This window comes from Echeneis naucrates, chromosome 21 (genome assembly GCF_900963305.1).
Source record: "Echeneis naucrates chromosome 21, fEcheNa1.1, whole genome shotgun sequence".
Classification (NCBI taxonomy): Eukaryota; Metazoa; Chordata; class Actinopteri; order Carangiformes; family Echeneidae; genus Echeneis; species Echeneis naucrates.
In genome coordinates, this window is record NC_042531.1 from 5,198,183 (window position 1) to 5,221,798 (window position 23,616).

The 23,616-nt window shown below is 42.2% G+C and overlaps 1 protein-coding gene across 4 annotated transcripts; it reads left to right on the top strand.

The window, feature by feature from the left end:
* Positions 1–1,964: 1,964 nt before the first annotated feature.
* arhgef7a (Rho guanine nucleotide exchange factor (GEF) 7a) lies at positions 1,965–22,413 on the top strand. Of its 4 annotated transcripts, XM_029530534.1 has the most exons (22): positions 1,965–2,129; positions 5,044–5,127; positions 9,680–9,764; positions 9,908–10,041; positions 10,465–10,666; positions 11,707–11,795; positions 12,530–12,624; positions 12,806–12,901; positions 13,148–13,270; positions 13,809–13,947; positions 14,038–14,097; positions 14,206–14,352; positions 14,692–14,778; positions 14,887–14,965; positions 15,047–15,186; positions 15,823–16,044; positions 16,137–16,230; positions 16,468–16,557; positions 16,964–17,143; positions 20,703–20,793; positions 21,283–21,337; positions 21,609–22,413. In XM_029530534.1, the coding sequence occupies exons 1-22, from the start codon at positions 1,965–1,967 to the stop codon at positions 21,729–21,731; spliced, it is 2,580 nt and encodes an 859-aa protein (XP_029386394.1). In that variant the 3' UTR covers positions 21,732–22,413. The 4 variants fall into 4 exon arrangements, with proteins under 4 accessions (XP_029386394.1, XP_029386395.1, XP_029386396.1 ...); XM_029530535.1 differs by lacking the exon at positions 16,964–17,143 and having other exon boundaries at positions 21,609–21,731; XM_029530536.1 differs by lacking the exons at positions 5,044–5,127; positions 20,703–20,793; positions 21,283–21,337; positions 21,609–22,413 and having other exon boundaries at positions 16,964–17,172.
* The last annotated feature ends 1,203 nt before the right edge of the window (positions 22,414–23,616 follow it).

The following is a 23,616-nucleotide window of genomic DNA, read 5'->3' on the forward strand; positions in this document are numbered from 1 at the left end:
TACAGACTCATGGCGACAAGACCTCCAAGGCACAACGGCATCCCTCGATGCTGCCTGTTTAGAACCTGGCTGGCCTCAAGAGTCAGCCCTCCTGACGACCCACACGCCCTCTGTTCCTCTCACACGCAGAAAGGCTTTTTTCACTTTATAATCACCCCCCAGCAAACGCTGGTAAGTTATCTTGAATATTTTTAAGACCAATCGGACAATAAGTGGTTTTAAATGTTTTAGGTCCCTTTGTTTTTCAGGCCTTGTCTGGGGAAGATAACTAAAACTTCAACACACATATAAGAGCATATTTTCATCAGGAGTACGCCTTCTTAACTCGGGCTGCAGTAACCTGATTAAAAATTAGCAATCTAAAACGTACATAAGTGATTGTGGTTACTAGCAGGATATAACTGGCTGTTTGTGTACACCAGTAGGTCACCTAAAGGTCCCCATGACAGTGGCCATACCACAGTGGGTATTCAGACTATGGGATCTGCAGTACAGTGTGCAGAGAGCACCACCATGTGGCCAAGAAGAAGTAATCCACCCTGTTCCTCCATTACACATTTTCCCTTTTTCCCTTTGCCTCAGGTCAAACACAGTGAAAGGGCTGGATAATGTGCTTAACACACACACACACAGTGACTACATCTCCCATAACAGAAGAAAAGTCATGTGGATGTGCTGTTATTGATCTGTCAGGATGAAATAGATGGATTAAGAACCCCAAAACATTAAGTCACCGTGTTTTAAAGCCCAAGATGGTTTGCCGTACAACCAATCTCCTCGTAGCCGGAGATATTCAATTTGCTGTCACATAAAACAGAGAACAACATCAAATCATATCCAACAGGAGACTCTCTGAGTCTGTAGTCCAGATCTGACTCAGTGTTGGAATTTGCATGTCATTGCAAACTGGTGCTCCAACTTCCTGACAGCTGAATACAAACTCTCAGGTGTTTCTCAGTGACAATCTGCCAACAGAAGCAGAAATGCTGTTGCAGGTGTAAGGACCCTGCCAAACCTTTTTCATGGGAGTCCTGAAAACAAAGTGATGGTTATGGAGGGCTGTAGATGTAAACACTGTTGAAAAGCAAAAGTTAGAGGAAAATGAAGACAGCAGTTATATAAAATAATTAGTGGTGATAAATGATCAGTAGTGAAGCGATGATGAGGCATCACTGGGATCTTTTTCCGGCTACAACAGATCATCACTGTCCTGCTTGTTGCTGTGTTGTCGTTTGTTAAGTGGCGACTTTAAAATGTAAAAACATTTAAATTACAGCGTCATCATCGGTGCTCAGCTGTTTCTGCTTCCCCCGGTTTCCAGCAGATAACAGCGGACAGCCTGTGGCGTTGTTATAATAAACGGGTGAAAACGAGCAGGATATGCAAAGCTCCATGAGGGAGGGGGGGGGGGGGGTGTTTAAAAAAAAAAAAAAAAAAAAGCCTATTCATGTCACGCTGGAGTGTCCTAACAACTGGTTGGACTGGCCTGTCCCTCTGCTGTGATGTCATCCAATGGATGAGCGGCCGCCGGCTGCGGTGCGCATGTATGCAGTCCGCCGCCTGAACGCGTCTCAGCGAGCCGCACTTGACAGCTTGCCAGCTTAGACGGAAAAAACACAGCATCCATCCAAGGGAGGGAACCGGAGCAGCCAGCCGTCATCCGCATCCACCCGAGGTGAGAGGCTTTCCTCCACCTCCTCCTCCTCCTCTGTCTGCACCCCTCTGCATCCTTTCTTCTTCTTCTTTTTGGATTAATGCTGTTTCTATTCTAACGCGCAGATGATGACGGAGTAACCGGAGCTGTTCAGATACTCCCTCCCTTCCCTCATCCCCCCCCCCCCCCCCAACCCCCCCTACCCCACCCCCACCCCCTCCACCCACCCCCCCACCCCTAAAAAAAAAAACCAAAACACCGCCGCCGCTTTGTTGAGGAGGATCCGGATCTGGATCTGCTGGGCCTGGACATGAATTCGGCGGAACAGACGGTGACCTGGTTGATCACGCTCGGGGTGCTGGAGTCGCCGAAGAAGACCATCTCGGATCCTGAAGCGTTTCTGCAGACCTCCCTGAAAGATGGAGTGGTCTTGTGCAGGCTGCTGGAGCGGCTCAGCCCGGGCTCCACGGAAAAAGTAAGGGCAATGCCGTCCCCCACCCCCCCCCACTCCACCCACCCTCCACCCCTCCACACCTCCGCCCCCCTCCCCCACACCTCCGCCCCCCTCCCCCACACCTCTCTCTCTCTCTCCCGGCTGCCCAGATCCGATCTCCGGCTTCTCTTTCTGCCCACTGGTCCATGAGGCGATTTCTTTTGTAGGTCACGGCTGCTCGGGTTATTGTCTGCGAAAACAACGCAGTGTGGCAGCACATATGTGTGTCAGTGTGTGTGTGTGGGGGGGGGGGGGGGGGGGGGGGGGCAGACAGAAAGCCGCGTATTGATCCACCAGAAAGCAGGCCAAATGAGGAGAGACTGATCCCGATAATGACCAGGGCCTGTTTCATATGTGTGCAGTCAGGTCGGCCTTCTGTTTTCCATTCCTCCTTAATCCAGGCCGGGGAGGGTTTTGCATGTCAACGCATTTTAAGACACAACATGAGCAGTGAGGGGAGGCAGGCGGTGTGTGTGTCTGACACACGACGGAGGATGTGCTGCTCAGGACGCACAGGTGAAACGATTATCTGCGGCGTGATCAGATCATGTCTGCAGATCGGAGCGTTTCCTGGAGGATGTGTGTGCAGTTATGTGATGTGGCCCAGTGGAAGTGATGTTGTGTGTCTCCAGACAAAGAGAGAGACAGAGAGAAAAAAAAAAAAAAAAAGAAAACAGCAACACAACATTGTTGCTCACGCAAATGACTGAAACCCGAATCAGCCAATATACTGCTGATCCAATTTCTGTCAAATCTGCTGCCATCCTATTTCAGGGAGGATTTATTCCGTTTGATTTGCAAATAACTGGTAAGAAGATTTCCAAAAACTATGAGCTGAAGTCGCCTATCATATGGATATATTCATGCACACACATTGCTCATGTGCACCATATAACTTATTGAATCATACAGAATGTGAATAGCAGAGATAAGTTTTAGATATTTTTTTCTGCCCAGGTTTCTTTAACTCTTAAGTTAACTCTCACCTTAACTTTAAACGTGTACAAAGTGTAGAGATAAATAATAATAATAACAAAAAATGGACTAAACTGACTAAACTGTCCAGTTATAAGTTTAAATCTGCCAACAATATATCAACTAGTGCCCAGTTACCTGTATATGTAAACGATATTTTATCCCAGAGAAGGAGATTTGCTTCCTAAAATGTAAGAAAAAGGAGAACATTTGGAGTTGAAAATCAAACCTATCATTGCTCTCTGGTGGACAAACTGTGTAATGAAGGCCGATTTTTGTCATGACACTGATAATTCTTGTTATTTATCAGCCAACATATTCACTAATCTGCGATGAACTAACTTGTCTAATATGTTGGCCTGATTGGCAGATAGGTCAGTTTAATCAATATTACTGCACCTTTTTTTATACTTTTGCTACTAATTATATTTAATTTTGTCTCCTTCCTCACATTTTTGACAATTCTTCCACTTTTCTTTGTTGCTCACATAATAATGAGTGGGCTGTAACCCCGAGCAGCATCATTGGCCGCCCACATCCGGTCACTACGTGACCCAGATGTGGTTCTTGTGGTTCTGTCATGGCCGGGTTCCCAAAGGCGCAATCAGGTTGAGTAGTTGCTGTCAGTGTGTATCAGAGCCAGCGGAAGGTAGCAGATGTGGGGCACAACTGGGCCAAATGTCAGTTCCCATCAAGGTTGGCGTCAGTGACATTACTATAGAGGTCAGATAGGTCAGAATAATGGTTCATTCCAGTTAGCTATAAATATCCTCTTGGCATCTTGGCTCCCCGTTTTCCCTCCACTTACTGAGTAGGGAAAGATGTGAGCATGGCGGAGGCAACTTGGAAAAGTACCTGTTCTACCTGTCAGCTTTAACTAACCTAAACAACGTCTTCTGTTAACAATGACGCTCTGGATAGTTGTTATACTCTCTATTTACCAACGGCTCTCTACACCTCTGCCCATATCACACACACGTAGTCTTCTCTTTGCCGCAGCTCCAATAAGGATGGGGGATAAAACGTAGAGGAAATATTGAGAAATATTAAAAAGCAGAAAATGTATTTTTGCAAAAACAAGGCCTCGTATCGAGAAAACGTCACAGGAAGTTAAACTATACATACTAAACAATGTGGACCTAACGGCTGTCAATAAATTCGATCAGTCAAACTTCATCGGGCCTTGTTTCGAACGGATCAGTACGAAGCGGAAACAACCACCTTGCTGTCTTTCTTTCTACACATGGACACACACATGGGCGACCACATGGACTTGTATTGGTGTGATGTGTGTCAGTAGATAAAGAGACAGTGGCTCCCCTCAGTAACACTGATACGTTTGTTTAATTCGCACCATGAACTCCTCATCAGAATGTTCATTTCATGTTTTAATGTTAGAAATGTAATACAGCCCGGTGCTGAAGTCTCCAGGCACAAAGGTGTTAATATAATGTTTTTGTTTTTCTGCTGAGCTACATTAGTTGTCAATCTCTATCAAAAATACTAGATTACGTGTTTTAGATCAGGAGGTTTTGATATTTAAAAAGAAAAACAAAACAAACAAAGAAGAAGAAGAAGAAGAAGACAGATCAGTGCCCCCATAGGCCAGATCACCATCAGTGGGGATCCCTGTTAGTAACGTCATTTCCTCGGCCCGGTCCTCCAGCCTCCTCCAGCCTCCTCCACTTCCCCGCTGCGGGATTTGCGTCCAGCCTCCCGGTGCGTCAGGCCCAGCGCCTGGAGAAATGAGCGTCGGCAGAGCAGATTCATTTTTTTTTCTTTAGGGCCAAGAAACGCTAAAAAAAAAAAAAAATAAAAAAAAATAAAATAAAATAAAGGGCGAAGCGTGAAGCGAAGAGCAGCTAAAAGCCCGCAGCGAGGCCGGGAGCCGTGTCTGTAACCGGGCTGTCGGTCTCTGCAGGTCCACCCGGAGCCGAAGAACGACGGAGAGTGTCTGAGCAACATTAAGGAGTTCCTGAAGGGCTGCACGTCGTTCCGCGTCGAGGTGAGTGCTCCGATCTGCCTTTTACCTGGAAAATCCACGGGGACGTGGGGGGAGGAAGGTGAGGTGTAGGAAAGAGTGTGTGTGTGTGTGTGTGTGTGTGTGTGTGGAAGGGGGGGGGGGGGCCGTGCTACGGTAAACAATGGAGCCTCTGACAGAGGGGAGGAGGAGCGGACAAGCAGCCGGGAACAATCACCCATCGGCCGGCAGGAGAGAGCTCCGCCGGTCCCGTCCGGTGGAGACAAGTTTGCACCATTATGGCAACTTCAAGCGACTCTTAAGTGATAACAAAAAAGACTTAACAGTCCCGGACTGCAGTCTGTAGTCCTCCATGTTTACGCTTTCTAATCAATGCAGAGCTTTGTGCTGCAGCTGCATTAACATCAGCCGTGTGTGAAGAGTTTTTACAGAAAGCTGTGGAAAAATCTAGGACTGTGGTTATGTAAGAAGGTCTTTGCCTAACATGGTAATTAGGCTCTTATTGTTAAAAGGTGTACAGTCTGAACATGTCCACACATTTCGATCTCACCCACACAAGTCTGGATAAGCAATATTTCAGTGCATTTTAGTTTTGGCCAAGAGGAAGGTCTCCATAATCTTCAGCAAACTGAGGCCAGTGTGCTGTGTGCTGGCCGGTGCATAGAGCGGTCATTGAACTGTCCTGGTCTGACAATGAAACTCAGTGTTCGTCTGCGTGTCCTCTCTCCTCTGGGTGTTGTTGAGCAGTTACAGGCAGCTGACAAGCCAGTAGGGTGAAAACATCCATCGTGTTTTGTTTTGTTCAGGCAACGGTGTTCAGCATTAAATTGCCGTTTCTCTAAGTAACAAATATTCATCTGTCCCATCTTGACCCCCTTCTTGATTTGTTGTGCTCAGTGGTGCCACCAATTTCTGCATTTGCTTTCCCCAAGATGCTCTGGTCTTTGCGTGCGAGATTGTGTTTACACATATGTGAGTTGTGTTTGAGTGAGCTGGACATCACGGGATTATTGTAGTTTGGGGACATGGCAGTCCTCCCGCTCGCCATCTGCAGAGCAAAGATGGATCTTCTCCAGGGCCCGGAGCCCTGTTGGCTCTGGACCCAGGTAGCCGCGGCCGCTCTGACGGACAGAGAGATGCTGTGCTTTTGCAGTCCTGACCTGCCTCATTTTAATGGAGATAAGCAGGACATTTGGCTGAGCACCCAAATGCTGCTCTTGTAGTGTCTTTGCGTGCTGTGTTGGTATGTTTGAGCTGGTCCCTTTTTTAAAAATCTGGCCTTACCATGTCTGATGCTTAGTCAGCTGCTGGCACTGACCCTTAGCCTCTAATGCCTTTTACTACAGGAAGTGATCACTAAATGTCCCACGACCCCACGGGATCGGTAACCTTACTCTCCATCTACCCAGGCAGTAATTACAGATCCATCTGTCTCACCTAATGGGAGTGTTTAGATCCATTACCATCAAAAACAAGAGGAGCTGTATTGTTTACCTGCTGCAGTCAACAAGTAAAGACGTATTTGTGTTGTTAGCTTGCGTCTGTAAGAGTCTTTGTGGTTTTTTGTTTTGTTATTTTTGTTTTCTTTGCCGGTTAATTTATCTAAATATACTGACTTCTAGTGAAAGCGGTTAAATACCTGACAAACAACAAATGTAACATCTGAAGCTGGAACCAGAAGTTATTTCCACCTTTCTCTGATTCAAACTTAAAAATAATTCGTAAATTGCAATGCTTTGTTTTGTTTGCCCCAGTGTTTTGAATTTGAATTAAAATAAGTTAACATTTTAGACTTTTCCTTAAATTTTAACTGCCATTAGTTCATTGTTCATTTTGTCAAATTATTTCATAGATTTTAAATGCTTAAATAAGAGGATTTGTTTATTCTCTTTGGATTATAATAATTGTTAAACAGTTCATCTGGTATCAGATGACAACATTTTTGGCTCTAGGAAACTGGATTAACCCTTTTTTTATCTGTTTTGTGAAGCTAAATGACCCAACTGATAAGCTGATTGGAAAAATTAACCAACCAATCAGTAATTAAAATAGTTATGAGAGACCTTTATTAGTAAGTATGAGAAACTAAATTAAAAGGCAGCGCTCATATTTCATTGCCGTCAATGAGCTAAAGCCTGTGACTCTCAGACATCAGCAGCAGGTTTGTACTGCGGCCATCCTCCCCAAAATAGATCACCATCAAATCAAATCTAAAAACTGCCTTCACTTCTCACCCGCCTCAGGTGCTTTTTGTCTTCAGTGTAGTCGTAGAGCTGATACACGGGATTAGTTGGTTTGGGATCATGTGGCTGACTTGGCCTGTGAAAAATATCCCTGTTTGAAATATTTCAAACAATTTGAGTACGAATGCTTAAGTAACCTTTTGCTGTGACGTGTATGTGACCATATCCTGCTAACTGTTGTGCACAGGAAGTAGTTGTTTGTAATACCGTGTGTAGGTAAACACTCCTCAATCAGAAAAGTGTGGGAGCAGTTTGCCGTGCTGTAGAGCCTGCTGAGTCACAGAGCGGCGTTGCACTATTGTCTCGGCCTGCTCTGAGGGATCATTACCTGACTGATGCTGAGGGCCAAGCAGACGTGTCTGAGCCTGTCATGTTAGTCATGTTCATTATCTCCCTGCATGAATGTTTAATGAGCACCTTCAGCTCTGATTCACTGTTAAGAGATGTCACATTTAACATTTCTAATGTGAACCCTGCAGAAATGGCTTCTAATGTGTAGGAGGAGCTCACATTTTGCTCTCATCACATTAAAGAAAAGCTAAAAGTTAGTGTGAGTTGTCTCCAGTGAAAGTATAGATGGTCGAGGAAGAGGGTGCATTCACATGAATGCTCACCAAGGACACAGAGTCTTTCAGCCTGCACACACACTCCTCTGCAAGCACACACACTCACATTAAGAGTCATTCACATTTTCCCTCAGGGCATGTCTGCAATCAGAGCAGAAGATGACAGAGACTCGAATCTGAAAGTCACTCGCCCTTATTATAACTGAAGCAGGAGAAGCTAATCACTGGAAGCTGTTAAGTGGAAGAGGGAAGACAACTACAGTCATCAACACAGATACAATCACTGCCATTCATACTAACCGAGGAGCAAGTGACAGTCACGCTGGAAGTGACACAAACAGCGCTTAGAGTTCTACTGCAGCCGAAAGACAAGCCTGACTTTATTCAGCATTTTTCTTATTTTCAGCTAATCTCATGAAAAACCTGAGGCTATCCAGACCGTAGTCTGTTCTGCCCAGGTTAACAGCTGATAAATGGAATAACAGTGTCACCTTTATGAAAGCCTCGGTGTATTTCACTTAATTTTACATAAGTGCCTGAAACCAAGCGAGGAGGTTACATCCCTCATACGATAAAAATTTACAGTGTTCTATTGTTAATACACAGTAACCTTAACCATAACTTGAGCAACTCTACAATCATTTGTTTTGTAATATTTCCTGTATGATTCCAATTCTTGCAAAGCTCACTTGGATGTAAACAGTGTAAATTTAAGATACTGTAAAAATCGACATTGTGAATGTGTTATGAGAGCAGAAGTGCACTCAGTACCTCAAGACCTCAGGAATACACAACGCTATAGTAAATAAAAGCACTTTAATTTTATAGGACACCTTGAAGTCTCAAAGTACTTGTCAGGGACCTCCTTTTGTCTTTGATTAATGCACATTTGATGCACCATTGGCAACTTAGAGCAGCGGGACGGTGTGTGTGCGATTTTAGAAAAGCACACAGTCAGTATTCATCTGAGTGAGGGACCACGTCACCCCAGGACCCAGCGTCGCTCACTGACGTGTTTTTAATTACCAAAAATGGAAATAGTGTCTATGGCAGAGAGGGAAAAGCATCAGGGGTGAAAAATCTTTTAATTGATTAGTTATAGACTAGAGAATTAATCAACAATGAAAAATTGGTAAACCATTCATGATGTTTTGAACTATAGTAGATAGAATTTTTCTGAGAGTTTAACTGTCGGTTTGACAAAAAGACTAATCTGTTTCCGTTTTCTGCAAATTGTTGTTGACTTGATCAATTAACTGAGAAATCAGAGATGAGTGAATAATAGAAGTAATTGTATGTTTTTGTCATTTATACCTGTCATTTATAATGTCCCTGAGATGAAACCATACAGGGATAGTTCATCCTTAAAAGATAAGGTGACCTATGGCTATGCAGACAACCACTGTTCAGATAAATGTCTGGTTTTGATGACAATGATAAAAACAAAAAAATGTTTTCTCATCCTTTAAAGCTCTTGCTCTTTATCAAGTCAGCATAAGGGCTCGTATTATAACCCGTGTCATAGCTGGCAGGCTGTGTGGACATGTAGCTGCTGCAAATGCACGTGTGTGTTTGTGCGTTTGTGTGCCGAACTTCTGTTTTTCACCAGCTCCTTCAGAGAAAACAGGAGTTGGTGATTCACTGTTCATTGTGAAATGCGGCCAAGTGATGGTACAGTCCTGAACTGGAATGAGTGATTAGCTTTAAAATGGATGTGTACTTGTTGATGACTCTCTGCCCCCCCCCCCCTCCATTTCTCACACACAGCCATTCGAAGCCAGTGACCTGCTGCTGGGACTTAACTTTGCCAAGGTGTTGAGTAGCCTGGTTGCTCTGAATAAAGTGACTGCAGGTTAGTCACAATATGTTCAATGTTACTGGTTTTCATGACTTGTGTTGGAGGATTTTTATGAAAGACGTACTGGTAGTCAGGTGTGTGGGCGCTGTCTGCACGTACCAGGCCTGGAATGTTGATATTTTACCGTATCTGTCCAGATATCGGCGTGGGCAGTGACTCAGTGTGTGCCCGACACTCTTCGGCTCATCGCATCAAGTCCTTTGAGTCACTGTCTTCTCAGGCCTCACTGGGTCGATCCTCCAAGCTCCTTCAGAACCAGTTTCGCAGTCTGGTGAGGTCAACACTCACTTTCACCACACATTTTAGAAACACAATGGATCTGAATCCCTTCTATTATCTGCTTCTTATTTTGATACCGCTAAATTGGCATCAATAGTTAAGCTGTCTACTCTCTGTCACATATCTGCCTGTCACAAGTGAGTTGAACCAACAACGTTTCTTCGGTTACATCACACGAGACAATTTACATTTTATGAGCTTGGAAGTTTCTGAAAGAATATCAATAACTGCTGTCAGAGTTGAATGACGGCTGAAACAATGCTTGCAGCAGAGAGAAGGTTCTGACAGATGATGGAAATGATGAATAATGACGAACAATTGCTGCACAATATTTGCTTTCACGTGATGTTTCACAACGAATCTCTCCTGATGCACTCACTGCTTCCATTTCCGTTTCTCTGGTAACGTTCGTCAGGACATGTCAGAAAACAGCGGGCAGCAGCTGCTGGTGAAGGCGCGCTTCAACTTCCAGCAGACCAACGAGGATGAGCTCACCTTTACTAAGGGTGACATCATCGGCGTGACTCGTCAGGAGGAAGGAGGCTGGTGGGAGGGAACGCTCAATGGCAGGACTGGGTGGTTTCCTAGCAACTATGTCCGTGAGGTCAAAGGCTCTGGTAGGTAGCACATCAGCTGGGCAGCAGGTAATTTAGATCTGAGGGCCTCGTATTATTTTAAGCCACACTGATATTAATATAGAGATGTTGTGATTCATCACATCTGTCACATCTGCAGCTCGACAGATTCAAACGTACTACTATAACAGATATTTTCACATTCCCCTGACAAAACCTGCCAAGTTGTAGAAAATGTCATAGTTGCCATTGACATTGCTTTTCCATCTGGCTGCATGACATCTGTTGCCTCTGGAGAGCTGCTGTGGTTTGTGTTTTTTTTTTTTTTTTTTTTTTTTTTTTTTTTGGTAAAACTGGTGTAGATGCCTTCTGGAAAGAGGGGCAGCAGCTCAAAGTCTGATGCTCTTCCTTTATTTGTTTATTCATTTATTTTGTTTGTTTACTTATTTAATCATGATTCTCGATGAGTGTAATGACCCGAGATGCAGAGATGTGTGGGGGTACTTTTAGACAACGTTCTCCTGTATTTTCCGGTTCTGTTCAGTTCTCATCGTTCTCACCATGCAGGAGGAAATGTGTTTGCTGCAAGCCAGTGCAAAAATATAAACACATAAAGGCTTGTTTTTGATCTATTGTTATTCTACCCGAGGAATGAGTGTCCTGACTGCAGATCCAATAAGTACACAGACTGAGGATTGAAAACAACATAACGTCTTTATACAATCTCAGTGTGCAATAAAACAACAGCCACTGCAAACCTGCTTTTTTAGACCGACTAGTTTTTATTTTATTTCTTTTTGGAGCAAATCCTGACTTGGACTTGGAGCATAGGTTTAAAATCACTGTAGTGATTCAGTTGTGTGATTGAAAAGTGTATCTCACTAATTGTTGGGTGCTTCTTTCTCGCACTAACAGTTATATCTCCCATACAAATAATTACACATCATGGTACATTTGTAATGCTATTTATAGTTGTGAGATTATTTGAATGTAAATACATGTAGCCAAGGCTGACTGTTTCAGGAATAAATGAATTCTCGTTCAGTGTGGGTCCACTAATTTATTCTTCTTTCTGATCCCAGACAAACAAGTGTCACCCAAGTCTGGCACCCTTAAGAGTCCACCCAAAGGCTTTGACACCTCTGCAATCAGCAAGACCTACTATAATCTGGTAAGGATGCAACTCAGCAGTTAAAATCTGTCTTGTTTTTCTCCCCCTCTCTCCTCTAACATCATGAAGAAAAGGTTCATAGGTTTGTTTCTTTGGAGGTTTTCATTAGTGTCCTTTAATTGCCTGTTTTTTGCCCCACTCAGCTTGCGTATATTCCCCTGCCTGTGTGTAATTATATGGAGTACTCCTAGACCTCTACAGCCACAGTGCTCTCTGAGCAACTCATTGCACTCTTAAATATCTCTCTGTGAAATGGTCCTCAGCGATCCTTGAAAATGTTCTCAAGCACAGAGCTGTCATGACGTCGGGTGGATTGTAGTTCACCCATATCTGACTTGATGATACAATATACTTCATTACATGTCACCTCTCAGTCTGATCAATGTCCTCCTGAATGGCTTTGGGTTTTTTCCCACTTTATAAATACAGTGTAAGCTGAAGGTGCTCAGGTTGTTTCATTAGGAGTTTGATTTTGGTAGAAGAAACCTTTTCAGTTCTGAGCTTACTGTAATCATGTACAGTGCTATTTATCTGTCTGCAGAATCTGCTTAAGTGTTGATCAAGACATGTTTTCCTTCCTCTGTAGTGTTGCAAGAAATGTCTTTAGAATGTATTTATGATTTATGAACTCGTCTTACTAACTCATTAAGCAAACAACAATCTTAACTGCACTCACCGTGCAGAGTGAGTGTAATAACAGAGCTGCTGTTTTATTCTTCCTGTCTCTGCTGCAGGTTTTACAAAACATTTTGGAAACAGAGACCGAATATTCCAAGGACCTTCAGAGCCTCCTGACAAACTACCTGCGACCTCTTCAGAGCATCGACAAGTATGACATTTTTACACATAAAGTTTAATCAAACATGAGCCAGGTTATTTTAGCAAGGGTGTCGTACAATAGGAAGTTGAATCAATCAGGTTGTTTACCCAAATCACTATTTCTTTTCACATTGCCGTGAATATATTGTCACCATTTTACTTGCTTTTCTCGTGATCATATTTTCCACCAGACTAAGCAGCTCAGATGTGGCTCTGATTCTGGGAAACCTCGAGGAGATCAGCACTTTCCAGCAGATGCTTGTCCAATCACTGGAGGAGTGCACCAAGTTAGTCCCTCCCTGCGCGTGCACACACACACACCTCCCACTGCAGCAGCATCTGCAGCAGTTTCATAATAAGCAGACGGGCCTCTAGTGTTGGGCTGGCTGTACTACAGGGATGCTGTTTTAAACAGAAACATATGATCATAATTCTGCGGTTCTTCTTCCTCGTCAGTGGAGGAGAGGTGGCACAGTCAAATTTTTCATCTGCATTTTTGACCTTTTTTTTTTTTTTTTCCTTTCTTTCTTTAGACTTCCAGAAAGCCAACAAAGGGTGGGTGGCTTCTTCCTCAACCTCATGCCGCAGATGAGAGCTCTTTATGTCGGTTACTGCTCCAACCACCCCTGTGCGGTTAATGTGCTCACCCAGTACAGGTATGCTCAAATATCAGCTACAGCAAGTTTGGCCTCTCCAGTGTTTTAAACGGGCTGTCATGCAACACGACTGACGTGGAAGAGGACGACGAACAAAGTGTCATGTTGCACTGAGTGTTTGGTATAAAAAAGGAAAAAGGGGCTGGTTTGTTTTACAGTTGCAGTTACAGTCTGCTGTTTGCTGACTGCCGCAGCTGTCACAGACACAAACTGCACACTTGGCCCTCTGCTTTGCATTAACAGCCAAACTGCAGATGAGTCTGTGTTTTAATTTGTGTAGGCCAAAGGGGAAAGAATAAAAGAAAAAAGTCTTTGTTTCAGCAGTATCATTGCAAGATTCAGTGCATGAAGTATTTTTTTGAAAAATGGACCATAGGACAGCTAGAATCATAAAAACCCTGATAATATTTTTGTATGTACGTATTCTTGTCATATTTAAATTTCCAATTCTACTTCTATTCTGGAGCATCTGTAACAAACAAAGTTCCCCTGGAGATTAATGTATATATAAACTCTATCTTTTTCCCTCTTCTTGCAGTGACGTATTGGGGGAGTTTATGGAGGGCAGGGGTGCAGTCACCCCAGGGATCCTCACCCTGACCACAGGCCTCAGTAAACCCTTCATGAGAATCGACAAATACCCGACCTTACTCAAAGAGCTGGAGAGGCACATGGAGGTGTGTGTTTGTGTATGCAGATTTCGTCTGTATTCGTTTTGTTGATACGTTATGATAACCACGATATATATATATATTTTTTTTTTTCAGGAGAGTTATCCTGACAGGCCAGACATTCAGAAGTGCATGGCGTCTTTCAAAAATCTATCTGTAAGATGAAAACACTTCTTGTCTTGTCAGCATTACTGTGGAACTAGACTTCATGGAAAATGAATGAATTGCAGGACTTTAAGCTGTTTTTTTTTCCCATCATGCCAGGCTCAGTGCCAGGAAGTGCGGAAGCGTAAAGAGCTGGAGCTGCAGATTCTCACTGAGTCCATTCGGCTATGGGAGGGAGACGACATCAAGACCCTCGGCTCTGTGCTCTACATGAGTCAGGTCTTGGTCCAGAGTCCTGGCTCAGAGGTATGAGAACCATCTACCTCCTGCTCTTCATTTGTTTGTCATTCGGTGTGAATGTAATATCACAATGCATAGATGACTGAGACTTCTTTTTGTTGTAGTTACATAGTGAACTTAATGTGTGAGGAGAGTTTATGTTTTTTTAACAGTCCCACACATAAAGAACTTTTGGCTATTTAGTGCCTATCTGTAATTTTTCATTTAAGAAAAGCAGCCAGTTCCTTTAGTTTTGATCAAACTCGGTGTGAAACGTTCATCCGAACTGTGTTTCTAGAATAGTTGTGATATGCAAACTGGGTTCACGATAACTCTGCTCAACATTTGCCTCTTCCTGTTTGTCAGGAGAAGAGTGAGCGGTACCTCATGCTTTTTCCACACGTACTCCTCATGTTGTCTGCTAGTCCCAGGATGAGCGGCTTCATATTCCAGGCAAGTAATCAACAGTGTCTTCACCTGTTTGCTCCGTAATGTCAGAGTAGTGGATGAGGGATCATTCCTCTCATGCCTTGTGTCTGATCTTATGATTTCCTTCTGCAGGGAAAGTTGCCCCTGGCCAGTATGACAGTGACCAAACTAGAAGACAACGAAGCCCATAAAAATGCTTTTGAACTCAACGGTAAGACTTCAGATGAGCAAGATACAGAGTTTATTTCAGTTCAATGAAACAGCTCCAGCAACATTGCCTCTGTCTCCACAGGCCCGATGTTCGACCGTCTTCACGTGGTGTGCACCAACCAGCAGGACCTGCAGGACTGGGTGGAGCACCTGACCAGACAGATCAAACACACTGCAGCCACAGCACCCAGCCACAAACCCCTCACTGTTCCCTGCCACACGGTCAGGAGGCACTGATAACAAACAAACGTGATTTTCTCTCTATGCATTTCATTCCCAATGCCCAATGTAGTGTAACTAACTATGAATGCCATTTTACAGTCTTCCTAAATGACTGTACTGCCTTCTGGGGGGGGTTGACTTATCAGAATGACTGCATTACTCAGCTGCGTTTAAAGAACATTTAGCCATGTCCCTTAAATAATAATCATTTTATCTGCAGAAGCGGTAGAGGTAACTGTTAGAAATCAGTCTGGAGAACTTTGGTTAAAGGGATTTCTGGTTCCAAATCTTGAGGTATTTTTGGGGGTGTTCAAATGTGAATATACCCTGAGACGGCTGAGTGCACACAGAAGGCGGTTGCATATCCTGCCTGGGCTTTAAATATATTGGGATCCCCCGAGGGGGCTGCAGGATGTACCCTGGGTGTAGCAAGAGGAGGAATGGGACATCTGGTCCCCTCAGGATTGTGTTGCTATCAGAAAGAACCACTCTTAACTTTTGTATTCCTGCAATCTGCCGTTCAAATATGTGCCCTTTGGGTGATGAACTGGATTTTTTTCTTACGCGGCTGTAATATTGCGAAATCTGCCGATAGCCTTACGTTAAAATAAAAGTCTGGCTCTGTTCATTTCTCAGCTCCCATCTCACCCCCTCACCCCATCCCGGCATGCTGAGGGGAGGTCCATGACTGTGGCTCCTACCTACCACACCCTGCCTCACCCCTCCTCCCATGGAACATCTCACAGCACCATGATGTGGGGTCCACTGGAGCCACCCAACACCCCCAAACCCTGGAGCCTGAGCTGCTTGCGGCCTGCGCCCCCACTGCGGCCCTCGGCTGCCCTCTGCTACAAGGAGGTGAGGGAGTGTGGTTTGTTTGTTGGTTTTTTTATTGTGTGTGTAATGTACTTGATGCAGATTTTCACATTTCCCATCCTTCCATTTTACAGGATCTTAGTAAAAGTCCTAAGAGTGTAAAGAAACTTCTTCCCAAGCGCAAGCCTGAGCGAAAACAGTCTGATGAGGAATTTGCTTTGAGGAAGAGTATGTACAAAGTCTTTTCTTTTTATGTTCAAGTGTGTGTTCAACTGAAAGACAACAACTGCGATCTCTCTTTCGTGTTTTGCATCTCTGTTTGTGGACAGTTCAAACATACAAAGCAAGATGAAGCCTGAAGCTAACCTGATCTCTGGTGGTGGTTGTGGTTATTCATATATGAGGGCGAAAGCTGTGAACAGAGCGGTACGAACCTGTTTCTTACTCGCCCTCTCTTGCTCTCAGGTACAGCTGCGCTGGAAGAAGATGCCCAGATCCTGAAGGTTATTGAGGCGTACTGCACCAGCGCCAAAACCAGGCAGACTCTGAATTCCAGTAAGAAAGCACCACAGGTTCTACTCACATGTGCATGTATGAAGGAAGAGCCTGTATCTGTATTCTGTGACTCGTGTCTTTCTTTAACTACTCTGTTAAAGAACTCTGAACTGATCCTTCTAACAGTATCTTTTCTTCTGTCTCTCTCCTCCACTCCTCACTCTTTTTTTTTGTTTTGCATTATTCTGGTTTACCTGGTTTTTCCTCAATCTTCATCAATTACCGTTCAAAATTTTTCTCCACGTGTTCTGATTTACTCCATCATCTCATCCCCATCTATCATTGGTTTATGATTTACCATTTGTTGCGTGTTGCGTATGCTACGTCCTCGTCCCTCCTGCCCTTCCTCCCCCCCCCCCCCTCTACATTCGCAACATCACCCTCACCCTGGCCCGCCTCCGCTCAGCCTGGCAGGGTACTGACCTGATGCACAACCACGTGCTGGCTGACGTGGACCGGTCCTGTGTGGACTCGCCGGGCCGCCGTAGCAGCGTGTCACGGCCAGAATTGACCTCTGACCTTTCAGAGGACTCTGATTATGACTCCATCTGGACCACCCACAGTTACAGGATGGGTTCAGTGCCGCGCAAGAGCTGCATCTCTCACCAGAACTAAAGAACGTACAGTGCTGCCACGCTGTACTGTACACCGTCATGTAACGTACAGCACGTTTACCTCTTTTACCTTCTATGAATTAAAGGAAACTAGATTTTTTAATTTATCTATTTTATTTATTTTATATTGTATATTCATTTTTTGTTAACTTATTTGGTTTATTTATTTTTCGGCAGTTTCTTTGAAGATGTTTAAAGCATCTCCCTGTTGCCTTTGCCACTTTCCCTCTTATGTGCCTCCTCTCTTTCTGTAGTCATGCAGTAAGTGTTATGTCATTCTTCTTTATTTATCTTGAATGTGACCACTCCCCTTGCTCGACCATAAGTGTGGCAGATTGTCTTAGCAGAGAGCAAAATTGGGAGTGGAATATGGGGGAGGGAGACCCAGGGGAGGGAGAGATGGGGACTGAGCTTTTCCTGTCTGATATTCAGATGTAATTCAGGAATGAGTATATTCTATTTACCATGTACTACTTAACTCCAGTATGTGTTTTTAGAGTATGTATGCTCAAACATAGCACAGATGCGACACACGCACACACAGATAAGGCACATATGCTCCCTGCTGCCTAATAATATAAAAGCATGCAAAGTATATCCAAATTCTTAGCTTTTCATATCATTGCTCTTTTCATAATCTGAAGGTCAATTCATTTTGTGTGCCCAAAGTAGAAATCTGTTCGATATAGCCGGACCACTGCTGAATATTCAAAGTCCTTGCTAACGTCAAAAGCTTGTAAAACTCAGTCCATAGTTGCTGCTACAGAAAGAGGAGATCATCACATGCGACTCACTCTCTAGTCGAGCTTTTACAAACTGGATAAAAGCTAGTGGACTATGAATGGTGAATTTAAGGGTCTGTTCACCCACATTACAAAGCGTACATTTTCACACTTGCCTCTGTAGGATCTAGGTGTGCTGATAGTCTTTTTTTTTTTTTTTTTTGGTCCTGGTTTTTAGATTTGGTCTTAGAAATCTCTGCTTCTGCTGTAATATAGTTTGGGATAATGGATTTCACATGTGGCCAACACGCCTTGGAAAATTACTTTTTTTTTTTTTTTTCGCAGAAAACGTAGTCCCATTACTCTGGATAATCGCACTGCACTTTTTGCAGTTTTAGCTGGAATAACACACTGAACAAACGTGTAGCCTGTATGACAATTGTAGAGAGTTTTCATTACGTACAAGTCTTTATTTATCTATTCAGTCTGGTGAGCATAGTACATGAAATTTCACTCACATCCACTACGGCTGCACGACTACACACCACCAATATGGAGTCGTTTTGTATTTTTGGTGAGCTGACCCTTTTTTAAGTTAACATTTTAATTATTTACTTTATTGTGTAGTCTCCTAAGCATCATCCTTTAAATGCTGATATTAAATCCAGTAATGTTGCTGTCTGTCAGTGGTTCTACAGGGTTGCATTTAGTGTGTTTTCAACCTCAAGCTGTTCCATAAAATAAATAAGAAGAAACATATAAATTCAAGCATAGCATGCCGGTCAGACATTTATAAACCGTAAACTACAACCAAATACAGCTGCAGTCATGAACACAAATAGAATTTCATTGATATGAATATGTCTCCTGATTGTTAAAAGAATAGTTTGACTTTTTGGGAAATTTGCTGAACAGCTTTCTTGCTGAGTGTTAGATTAATACCATGCCCATACTGGTTTTTTGATATGAATCTGGAGGCAGAGAAGGTCGAGGAAAAACAAAGAAATGTATTTACTTTCATGCTTTGATCTTCTAGTTATGTACCAGAAGTAAAAAAAAAAAAAAAAAAAAAAAAAAAAACTGGCTTAAACTACCTAGGCCAGAGGTTTTCTCTTTATACTGAGCTACAGATGTGAGAGCGGTATCATTCTTTTTTTATCTAACCAATACAGAGAAAGAAAATCAACCAATTTTCCAAAATTTTAAACCACTTCTTTAAGTTGTAGCTGTTAAACGTTAACATTGCATTAAAAACAATATCACATGCGTCACAACGAACTAGTACATTTACAGCCTCATAAGCCAGACAGGCCTTTGTGTGGTCTGGCTCCTGAGGCGTCCCATACTATCTTGCATTGATGACTATTTTTATGAAGAAGTATTTTTCCAGTGTTGGTATTAAAAGTACAGTTTGGCATCCACTTAGAGTCTATCTCATCTTACAGTAAGCAATGTGAGTAACATATGGAATATATCGGTCCACATTATAATTCTATTTAATGTTTCTGAAATTATTTCTTTATTGTATTCATTATTTTGTATACAGGTGTTTTGTTTTGTTTTTTTATTTATGTTATTGTGTATGTCAATGTTTACAAAATGATCCCTGGCAGTTTTTTTTTCTTACATTTTATTGGTCTGTATCAAAGTTTACACTGAAATTACAACATGAAGTGTTTTTAATTTTTTGCACAATCATGTAACGGGCCGGAGGGTGGGTGGGTGGGCTGTGGTTAGAATCTGTTAAATTCTGTACTTTTTGTCGTCTACCTAGAGTGTGTATGGTATAGTCGTAAAGGTAGACTTAAGTATTCAGTGTTACTGTAAAGTAAATGCTCATTCGTAGTGTAAAGGCTCACCTTCAAGCATTGAAGGTAAAAACAAAAAACAAACAAAAAAAATAAAAAGAGAAAACGAGATCATGATTATATGGGAACATTTCTATGTGAACTATTCATTCAATCTCAGAATACTGTCAGAGTGGACTTGAAATATGAAGAGCACATAGTTTTCCTTTCTGTAAATAATAATAGTTGTCATGGAATAAGAAAAAAAAATGTCCATTCTACCTTCTATGAGTATTTGAGCTAAGAATATCACTGTCCTTACATCATGTGCTATACTTTGTGACAGGTGTATTCTGTGATTGAAGAAACTAAGTGAAACTGTGGGACAGGCAGGGTGAAGAGACTAACCGTCTTTGACCAACATTCTCCGTGTGCTCTAATGCTGTATTCAGTTCACACATGTGACCAGGTCTTGTCTGCAAACAGCGCCTTCAGTGTATTGTTTCTACACTGCTGAAGTGTTCAAGTCCCAAACGCTGTATTATGAGTTTTGAATAAATCTGTCATTTGGTAGATGCTGGTATTCTGGTGATTTCTTAGAATTGTGGACAGAATCGTCTGGTGTGTGTTTTCATTTGGGGAAGGTGGTGGAGTATTCATTAATTTCAGATCAACAAAGAATTGTCATTATGAATGAATGAATGAATGAATGAATGGAGGTATTTCTGTCGTTTATTTTTTTTCCCCCCTCAGATATCTCCAAAGTCTCTCATTTCCTTTCTCTGTCCTTCGACTCTCGTCTCATATCCTCTGATATTTTCTCTGCGCACGACTAACAAATTATTACTGCCAGTTGTGGTGTATGCTTCTTTCTCTTTGATGCTGCCAGCCTTTTTAATAAAGAAGTTTAGACTTTGGTCTGCAAACATAATTTATCTGAGATGTTTAAGTACTGACTTGTGTACTACAAGGTGAGACAAAGGCAGGTACCAAGTGTTGAGTGCTCTTGTGTTTTGGAACAGGGCCACGAAAGGAAACGGGACTGCATGTGATCATCCCCAGTGAGCAGAAAGCCCTCGTCGAGGGTCCCAGTCGTAACGGCCAGAGTGCAGCGTAAGTTACACGATGTTCATTTCATTTACACCTACTTTAAAACTCAAACAGAATGTGGTATTTTTTTGGGACTTAAATTGGGTCCTAATTTTTATTTTTTTAATGGTAGTTGTGGTTAGATGATGGAAAAATTTCAATTATTGGAAAAGTAAATTCTTATCCACTGAAAATTCTGTCATTATTCATAGTAAACCAGCTGCTTTTGGCTTTTGCTACTGCTCTAAGTTAATAGAATAGATTCACAACTTATCAAGTCTGTCTTAATAAATGTCTCATGTACAAAAATAATAAACGTTCTGGTTGATAAAATTGTTCCAACTGCTCAGACCAACTGTGAAGTGGCCCATTCTTAATGTACACAATCAGGGAAAAAAATCCACGGCCCTCATTCAGGTTTTTGCAGTGTACATATCGTCATGTGAATTTAGTTTTAAGATAGACCTGAAACAATGTGGTAATATCATATGACAAAATCTCCCTGTCTTAAAGGAGCCTGGTGGACGTGGTGTACGCCCTGAGGGATGAGGTTCAGGAGCTAAAACAGGTAAATTTCTGGAGTCTTTCATGATGTGATTTATCTTATTTATGTCAATTAATCTAAAAATGTTACCTGAGTCAAACACGTGTTCCTCCCAGAGAGTTAAATTTGTATTTCTGTATTTTTAACGGGAAGAGTTTTTCCATTAGTTGGCCACAAATTTGACAAATGAGCTGTTTCACACATTTGAGTGAATGATGCTATCACCTTAGCCAGGCTGAGACGAGTACGTAAATGTCTACTCAGCAACAAGTTACATGATCGTTTTCTGCAACAGGATAATAAGAAGATGAAACGATCACTGGAGGAGGAGCAGAGAGCACGGAAGGATCTAGAAAAAGTGGTGAGGAGGGTTATAAAGAGCATGAATGATCCGACGTGGGATGAGACCAACCTGTGAGGCTGTTGTGCACCATCTCAATCAGCATCTTTGAAAGGAGGAAGAATATGTATATGTGTGGACTTTCTTGGATTATGTGTGAAATGCACATACTTGCAAACATAATTTACACCTGGCTGTGTGAGTGTGTGAACAAGAGTGTATCTGTAAACAAGTAATTGTGTACTCAAAGAGGCATGCTCTCCCCACCATGTTTTTGTTAAAAATCACTAATGTGATGCAGAGCCTCCTTAACCATAAATTATTCCACAGAAACATTCCTTGAACACCAAACAAGAAGGTGAAGAAGTCACAGACTTCCATCAGTTTAACATTCACTATCACTGTGTTTGGCTGGAAGACAACTGAGGAGAGAGCGTCTCCCTCTGTTTACAATCATTTATCAGGACACTGTCCGCTGGTACATAAATGGTACGTTAATGGTTGCAAGGGTCTTGGACAGATCTTAACTTGAACTATGCCATTGCTTAAGCTCTCTTGTGATATTTAATATTTTTGTAGGAATACATTTTTTGGGTCGACCATAAAGCTCATCTCTTCTGTCCTCTTTGTTTGACCACTTTTGTGGTTTAACTTTATTCCTGGGCATCCTAAGGGAATTGTACAGATATTGAGTTGTTACTGTATGATGTAAATACTGCTGATGAGCCTGTGTCCTTTGGGAGAAATAAATGTGTTTTTAGAAGAATGGCTCTGAGTTGCTGCTAAAATCTGTTGCAAAGCCATAAAGGAGTAAGGAAACTCTGCCCTCTCTAATCATACACAAACACACAGTGACACAGAAAGTTGACAACAAACTTTACAAAACTATAATTGACTACACGATCAAATGATACACTCCATGAAGAGTACATAATGTCATTGTGTTGCCTGCGAAAGATCAATAGTTAAGTTATCTATAGATCAGTAATATTGCTAAAGAGGACAAGATGTCCATATTTGTCCAGTAGTTGAAAGTGGCTTGAACACTAAGAATCTAAAGTTGATAGTGATCACTAACATGTATCTGAAGAATAATGATATATGTTGTATTTTCAATGAATAAGACAAAAAGACTTGGAAAAAAAAATCAGATTTTTTTCATTGTAAGTAGACTCGTATATGAAGTAGTTGTGCACTTTTGTTGCTGATGTAGTGAATAGTGCTAACAACTAGCTCCATAAAATCATTATTGAAATAATAAAACAATACCAAAGTGGAAAAAAAGAATAATAGTTGTTTTATAGATTTTGTTTTGTTTGTTTTTGTGAGACTGTCAGGGGACAGTTGAGTGGTGAAGTCACATCATTGGTCAGCCTAATGTCATGTGACCAGAACCACGGCTTTTCAATTTATATTTATTTATGTCACAAATTAAAATTGATCACAAACAGCACACAACATAATAATATTAATAATGATAAAATTATATTAACAAACTGTGTTAATATATTATGAAGCAGTTCGTGACATTTGCTCTCAATTAAAGAAATAATATTACGATTGTTTTTCCGGTAGTCTATATAGCGTTGACGTCATTCAGGTCAGAGGTCAATTCAAATGGCGGCCGTGGGGAACTGGCGCCAAAGTGGCCGCCAAGGATACACAGAGTCTAACAAAAACATAATGGGAACCAAACAATGTAGCGACGGCAGTCGGAGGGCACTGTAATTCGGATAATTTCACTATCACCATAAGATTGTAATTGTTTTTTTTTTTTTAATTTCAAACTGAAATCGAGCTGGCTTCACCAAACATTCGTACAGAGCAGGAGGAGGACAGCATCATGGCGGCCGTTGGCGTTACGTTAGCGGAGCATCAGAATCAGGACACCTACCTGCAGGTAGGTTTCCTGATCAGCAGCCCCACAACTAACCCTACACTTTCAACCATGGTGCTGATTGTA

Coding starts and splice junctions, on each gene's coding strand:
- arhgef7a (XM_029530534.1), top strand. CDS start 1,965: ATGAATTCGGCGGAACAGACGGTGACCTGGTTGATCACGCTCGGGGTG. Junction 14,098..14,205: donor CGTCTTTCAAAAATCTATCT/GTAAGATGAAAA, acceptor CCATCATGCCAG/GCTCAGTGCCAGGAAGTGCG. Junction 15,187..15,822: donor TCACTGTTCCCTGCCACACG/GTCAGGAGGCAC, acceptor TTCATTTCTCAG/CTCCCATCTCACCCCCTCAC.